The sequence below is a fragment of the Myotis brandtii genome, unplaced genomic scaffold (genome assembly GCF_000412655.1).
Source record: "Myotis brandtii unplaced genomic scaffold, ASM41265v1 scaffold1270, whole genome shotgun sequence".
Lineage (NCBI taxonomy): Eukaryota > Metazoa > Chordata > Mammalia > Chiroptera > Vespertilionidae > Myotis > Myotis brandtii.
In genome coordinates, this window is record NW_005354465.1 from 876806 (window position 1) to 884103 (window position 7298).

The 7298-nt window shown below is 40.3% G+C and overlaps 1 protein-coding gene across 1 annotated transcript in view; it reads right to left on the reverse strand.

Annotated features, from left to right (window-relative positions):
- Positions 1-2527: 2527 nt before the first annotated feature.
- Positions 2528-7298, reverse strand: part of CHMP5 (charged multivesicular body protein 5) — a 12133-nt gene continuing 7362 nt past the window's right edge. Inside the window, exons 6-8 of the mRNA XM_005859546.2 lie at positions 6609-6717; positions 5171-5283; positions 2528-3210 (exon numbers count right to left, since the gene is read on the reverse strand). Coding sequence (XP_005859608.1) covers positions 3160-3210; positions 5171-5283; positions 6609-6717 — 273 coding nt within the window. The 3' untranslated portion in view covers positions 2528-3159. The remainder of the gene's footprint in view (positions 3211-5170; positions 5284-6608; positions 6718-7298) is intronic.

Consider the following 7298-nt stretch of genomic DNA (forward strand, 5'->3'; position numbering starts at 1 on the left):
GGGGGGGCAGTTGGAGGCAACCAGGCCAGCAAGGGAGGGCAGTTAGGGGGGATCAGGCTGGTATACAGAGGCAGTGAGGGGCGATTAGGCCGGCAGGGGGGACAGTTAGGGGCAACCAGGCAGGCAGGTGAGCAATTAGGAGCCAGCGGTCCAGGATTGTGAGAGGGATGTCTGACTGCCGGTTTAGGCCTGGCAGTCGGACATCCCACAAGGGGTCCCGGATTGGAGAGGGTGCAGGCTGGGCTGAGGGGGACCCCCCCAAACCCCCAGTGCATGAATTTCGTGCACCGGGCCTCTAGTATATATATATAAAAGAGGTTGCCATAAATCTACCTACTGTAGGGTGTTGGGAAGAGCCATGTATAGAGAGGTGTCTCACAAGAGACACTCCACTACAAACCACCTGAGGAGGGGTGCCAGAAGAAGTTTCTGGCTGCTAGCTACCATACACTAAAAAAGCCAGCTGCTGAAGAAGCCATAGGCCTTACAGGAGCCAGACACTGGAGAAGCTGCCCAGAGCACAGAAGCCTAACTAGAAACAGGAAACAAACCCCTTTTTTCCTGCAATCTCTCTCTGGTGCCCTCTACTGACAAAGCTTAATATCTAAGAGCAGGAAAGGGATAAATATTTAAAAGGCCCAAATCCATTTCACAGAGCAGGCAAAAAGGTAAATTTGGAACTGAAAGGCAATAATTTATTTATTACTGGTGCACTAGGAAACCTATTCATTATTTTCAAAACTTGTAAATAAATGGAATAAACATTTATTCTGCCTTTCCTATTTTATGCAAAGAGCTGAGGTTCAAAAAAACCTTAGCATATTGTTTGTGGATTCCAAATAAATAAACTGGAGGACTGGCTTTGAGAGAGATGGGTTTATTAGGACTTACATGCATACTGGTGGTGGCTGACCAGTGCAATTTTCCACTAGTCCCATCTAGCCTGCGGCCAGCGGGTGCGGGGGTAGGGAGGTGTTGGGGGTTGAATGTGCCAGAGAACAAGCTGTATTAGATAAAACACTAGCTGTTTGCAATCTGGGTCATATCTAGAAGCAGTTTCTCTGTGGCCTTTCTTAGGCCAAGGAGCTGGCCAGGCTCCCAAGGTCTCACAGTCCATTTACAGATGGTTTTCACTCAGTATTCCCGCAGGGTAGGAGAGGGAGCTGGAGCATGGAAAGGAGCCCATGTACCCATTTACCATACACCATAAACAGTACTTCCACAAAATACCAAAACTTATGACAAGCAATGAAAGCAGTGATCAGATAGAAATTTATAGCTGTAAAGTTACATTAAAAAGAAGTCCTGACAATGGAGCATTATTCAGTGCTAAAAAGAAATGAGCTATCAAGCCAAAAAAAACACATGGTGGAAACTTAGATGCATATTACTTAGTGAAAGAAGCCAATGTAAAAAGGCTACATACTGTATGACTTCAACTAGATGACATTCTGGAAAAGGCAAAACTATGGAGGCAGTAAAAAAATCAGTGGTTGCCAGGGGGAGGTAGGGAGGTACAGGCAGAGCACAGATTTTTAGGACAGTGAAACTATTTTGTATGGTACTTCAATGGTAGATATATTGTCAAAACCCCTAGACTGTACACCACCAAAAGTATGGACTTTGAGATAAAATCTATCAATATAGGTTCAGAGATTATAACAAATGTGCCACTCCGGTACAGAATGTCTATAGTTGTGGGGTTGGAGTGGGAGGTGCGGTTGTGCATGTGTGGGGATAGGGAGTATATGGGAACTCTTTATTTTATGCTCAATTGTGTTGTGAACTGCTGACACATGAAAGGCTGGTACATGTGGCATTGTGAGGCACCCAGCAAGGTGGAGGAGGGAATGTTGTTGGTGAAAAGTTGAGTGTGGAAAGGAGGATGGACCCTGAAAGATACTGAAATCAGGCAGGAATTTGGACTTGCTGTAGCACTCCCAAGAAAAGAAAGAAGCCCCTGATTTTTTATTGTTAATAAACCCTCATATGAAAATAGCATGTTGCAGTTAACAAAGTACTCATGACAAGTACCTCCATTATTCCTCACAAGAGCCTTGTGAGGTAAGCACAATTTTACTAATGAGGAAATAGAAGTGAGGAGGCTACCTAGTAGCTATTACATAGCAGACCCAGGGCCCAAGCCTGGATTGTTCCTCAATCTTTCCTCTATACCACAATGCCACCGGGTAAATTCGATTTCTGTAGTGGAGTTTTTAGGCTGAATTGACATTAAAATTATATTAAATTTTTAAAATTGATTTTTAGAGAGAGGAAGGGAAAGAGAGATAGAAACATGGATGAGAGAGAACCACCAATATTGATTGGCTGCTCCATGCATGTCCCTTGTCAGAGATTGAGCCCGTAACCGGGGCATGTGCCCTGACCAGGAATCGAACCGATGACCTCTTGGTGCATGGGTCCATGCTCAACCACTGAGCAACACTGGCCAGGCAACATTAAAATTATATTAAATTTGGTTTCTACAGCAGAGGTTTCAGGCGGAAGTGATATTATTAAAGTTATATCCTTTTGAAAAATATTTATTGAGTATAAATAAATGTCCTATACATTAAATATCAAGAAATATTCATTACTGTTACAAGTCAGGCTGTAATACTGAGGGAACCATAGAATAAAACCATCCACTCATGACATAGTATTAATTCCATTCCAATACTGGACACAGTATGCTTTACTCACAAGACACAACAATATTCATCAAAAAAGGCCATCACTTTAACCACCTATAATACCGCAAATGATTTTGAATCATAATATGAAGAGTCCCAGAAATCCCATCTGCCTTATCAATTTTATCAGGTCAATTTGAGATAATGGAGTTAAACTATCATAAAATCTAAAGAGTCCCATTTCCTTGATTTTATTTCAAATTATAGGAATGAAATCATATATGCCCATTGATACTTTTAAGTAAGTTAGTCTTTCCTAAGAGAAAAGGAATAAAAATTTAGTACAAAGAAAGCATCACCCAAATGTTGAGTCTCTTAATGGGAAAAAAAAAAGAGCAATGTAATTAACTTTTCCTTCAAAGAAAGGAAAGAAACCATAATCTGTTATGATAAATTTGGAAAGATAAATATTTCCTAGTCCCAGAATATGTATTTATTTTACAAGATGTACTTGAGCGATGCAAGTCTATGAAGCAGGGATCTGTGGTAATCCGAATTCATCCACGAGAACTCCATCCTGTAAAAAGGAAGCAATGTTTAGTGCCACTATTTATCTTTTTTTTAAATTTTTATTAAATGTATTGGGATGATATTGGCTAATAGGATCACATAGGGTTCAAGTGTACATTTCTAAGATACAAGATCTAAATAGTATACTTTGTGCCCACCACCCAAAGTCAAACTACTAGTATACCTTCCATCCCTACCACCTCCCTACCCCATTCCCTCTGATAATCACCACACTGTTGTCTGCCCATGAGTTTCAGTTTTATATCCCACATGAGTGAAATCATGTGGTTCTTTAGCTTTTCCTGACTTATTTCACTTAGCATAATATTCTCATAGTGCCACTATTTTTCAACTGATTAAAAAAATGATTACAAATATTTAATAGTTAAAACTCATCTCCAAATGTTTAATCAATGAAAATCAAAATCAGAAGATGAGAGATTTTTTTTTTATGAAAGGTAAGGAAGGAAGTGATGAACCTGGACAAGAACTAGAAGAGATCAAAAAGGTGATCTTTACAGGGTAAAGGAAGAGTAAGAGAGAAACAGAAACAGAAAGAAACTGCAGTGTAAATCTAGAAAGGGGAAAACAGGGCTGGGAGGGTCAAGGAGGAAAGGCTGAGGAGTTAGTCCTTGCCTCCAGATTCCCATTTCCACTCTGATCCCTAAAGTGAGCAATTAACTTTTATAACCTCCCAAATCCTTGAAGGAGCAGTGCCCCAGAACAGGCAGTTACCGCCATAACATACTGTCCTACAAACTTATAGGCAGTGATACTGCTATCAATTTAGAAACCATATCCCAACAGCACTTTAACTTAGGAACCTGTGACCTTCTAGAAGTAGACCTAAGATACATGCTTCAGGGAATTAAAAAGGTGGGCTATGGTGGTATTCATAAAAATTCTTTCACGTGTGCTGATAAAAAACAACCTATGCACCTGGAACCTTGAAGTGGCCAGAGGTGTGGGGGTGGTGTGAGGGAGAGAAAGGTAAGATGACCTCAAGCTCAAGGCAGATGGGAGGAGTAGAGTAAGGGAAGACAAGCATTTACAGAAAAGAGCTATAAGGGACCTGAGAAATTACCTGGCCACTTTTTGCTGCCCACATTTTACAGGTGGAAAAACACTGATGAAATTCAGAGAGAAGACATGAATTGCTAATTTGCTCAAAGTTACACAGTGAATAAAGGTAGAGCTGAGACTGGTTTCCACTCAAGTACTCTGTCAACTACATTGTGCATGTTGGGAGATAAGGAAAACACCAGGACTGTAAATGTCCAGTGGCAACTAAGATGGAATCAGGATCTAAGATGGAATGAGCAGGATTTCATATGCAGCAAAATTTTATCCTACACTAGAGGCCCGATGCATAAAATTCATGCAAGGGGCTCTGCGCTCGCAGCTGTGGTGGCTTGCCTCAGCCCTCGTTCAGCTGTCCGGTCTAATTAGCATATTACGCTTTTATTATTATAGATAATAAAGAGCTAATATGCTAATTTGACCGGACAGCAGAATGATTGTCTAGACAAAGTCGGGGCTGCAAGGGCCGAGCCCCTTGCATGAATTTTGTGCATCAGGCCTCTATTTATAATAATAATAACCATGTCACTTTGGACAGGGCTTTAAGTTCGCAAACCCCTTACATACAAGATCTAATTTGATCTGCACAACAATTGTGTGAGATCATACCTGTATTTTACAGATGCAAGGACCAGAGAGGTTCGAAACAGCTAAGTGATTTGCCAAGGTCTCAGTCAGAGGCAGAGACTTCAATCCAGTGTCCTGCTTCTTTTACCGTGAAGCAGTAATCCAATGTGAGAGAACTGGGCTTTCAAGGGTACTCAAAATAATGACCGAGACAGTCTTTCCTTGTTTTAACTTAATAGTACTTTTTAGAATCCCAGACTGGTGATCAAGCATAAACCTTTATGATTTGCGTAGAAATTACAAACAGAAAAAGCTTTCACCTTATTCTTTGTGTCAGTGGGAACACCTTCTGGAATTGCAGGTGCAGATGCAGCTTCATCCAAGTAAGAACTGTCTTCGTCTGCCAGAAGTTCATCACCCAGTGCATCCAACTCTGAAATTGAAATAGTCAACATAAAAAAAAAATGTGGAACCAAGAAAACTGGCAGCTTGTGTTAAGAAAGCCCAATTATTTATTAGATGAACATATAAAAACAAAGGAAAAGGGATTATTAATTTCTATTTTCAAAATAAAAGATTAGCATTATAAGAAATTTTTTATGGAACTGATGTGATAAAATCTATGAAAAACAAAAATCAAAGTAAAACAAACAAAACAACCATTCTTCATGGGTTTATAAGGCCCCCAGTCTTCATGAGAAGAATCTATAGTTATCAGTTGACCAATTCAAATTAGAAAATCCTAATAATATTAAATGTAAAAAATTCTCTCTCATTTATTGATGAACTTGAAAGAAGAGAATGAAAATAGGCAGAAATTGTTGTATACCAAGTGATCATTACATGAATCAGGCTTTTCAAAAAAAAGTATATGGTAAAGTGAGTAGAAAGTGCCCAGGAGGAACAATAATAGCAGGCAAAGACTCATTAGGGGAGATTCTAGATGGGAAATAAGAAAATTAAAAAATGAGTGGGGTTGGGGAGGCTCTAGGCAAAAGCAGAACATGGAGATGGAGCCTGCAACCCAGGCATGTGCCCTGACTGTAAATCAAGCTGTGACCTCCTGGTTCATAGGTCGACGCTCAACTACTGAGCCACGCCAGCCGGCAGGGCCCTACTCATCCTTTAGGTCCCATATCCCAAATATGTTAGATTCCCCAGTTATGTGCTTCATGATATCCCATACTTCTCTAACCACTTGTGCTCTTGCAATTAACTACTTGAAAGAAGCAGGTTTTTTTTGTTGTTTATTTGTGCCGAAACCCGGGAACGAACCAGAAAGAAGCAGTTTCTTACCCCTGCTTAAGAAGCTTCATGAATTCAGGGGTCATATTTGTTTTCTCCAATGCTGAATCTCCAAACCTAACAGTGTCTGGTATATAGTAGATGCACAATAGTATTTATCAACTACTGTTTCTTGATCTGCTTTGCTATTCTGAGGGACAGGAGTTCCAGTAGCAAAATAGGGAGACCAAAGTCAAAAGGGAAACAGCAGGGAAAGGCAGTGTTTAGATACCAAGCACCGGTCAGCAGAGGCCTTTGTGTGGACCTTCCTTCAGAGCTTGTCCATCCCAGAGTTGTAGGTGGAGTATGCAAGTATGTGGCTGCCACACAAGCTGTCTTCCCAAAGGCTGGACCATAAACTACCTCTCAAGTAACCCTCACAGGAATTTTCTCTAGCATTTGGGGAAAGGTCCCAGGCAGTTGCTCCTTTCAGACTCTAAAGCTACATATGCATTGCTTTTCCCATAACTTTACCTGCTTCTAGGTCATCTTCATCTAACTCTGGAGTGCCATAGCTACGACTCAGTGCTTCTTGGATTTCGTTTGCATCTTCCATCATATCCTCTAGCTGGTCTTGTAAATCCTATAGGAATATATGACACGATTTTTATTCATTTTTTACCATTTTACTCTGCCTCTTGCCCCTACTCTCTCCTCCGAACTTAGAAGTAATTTTTAAAAAGATGATGTACAAAAAAATGCAGAGCACATACCAAGTTCTCAACAACTGTTAGCTCCCCTCTTTTACCTCAGTTCTTGGCTAGTGATTATTTTTAGTCAACAGCTGAGCAGATGCTCCACTAAAGGACAGGTTCAAGCAACTCCTGCATGTTCCTTCTCATTGAAACTAAAAGAAAGTGAGCTTAAGGAAGTATTTTTAAAAAACAAAAAATATGAACAATAAAATGGCAATAAAAACTTATCTATCAACAACTGAATCTAATAATAATAATAATAAATGAACAAGGAATCTAATGAACAAAATAAGCTGATGAATAAAATAGAACCAGAGGCATGGAAATGTGGAACAGACTGACTAATCTCAGAGGGAAGTGGGGAGGGGAGGCAAGAAGAGATTAACCAAAGAACTTATATGCATACATTCATTACCCAAGGACACAGACAATACAGACAATAGGGTGGTGAAGGCCTGGGGTAGGGCAG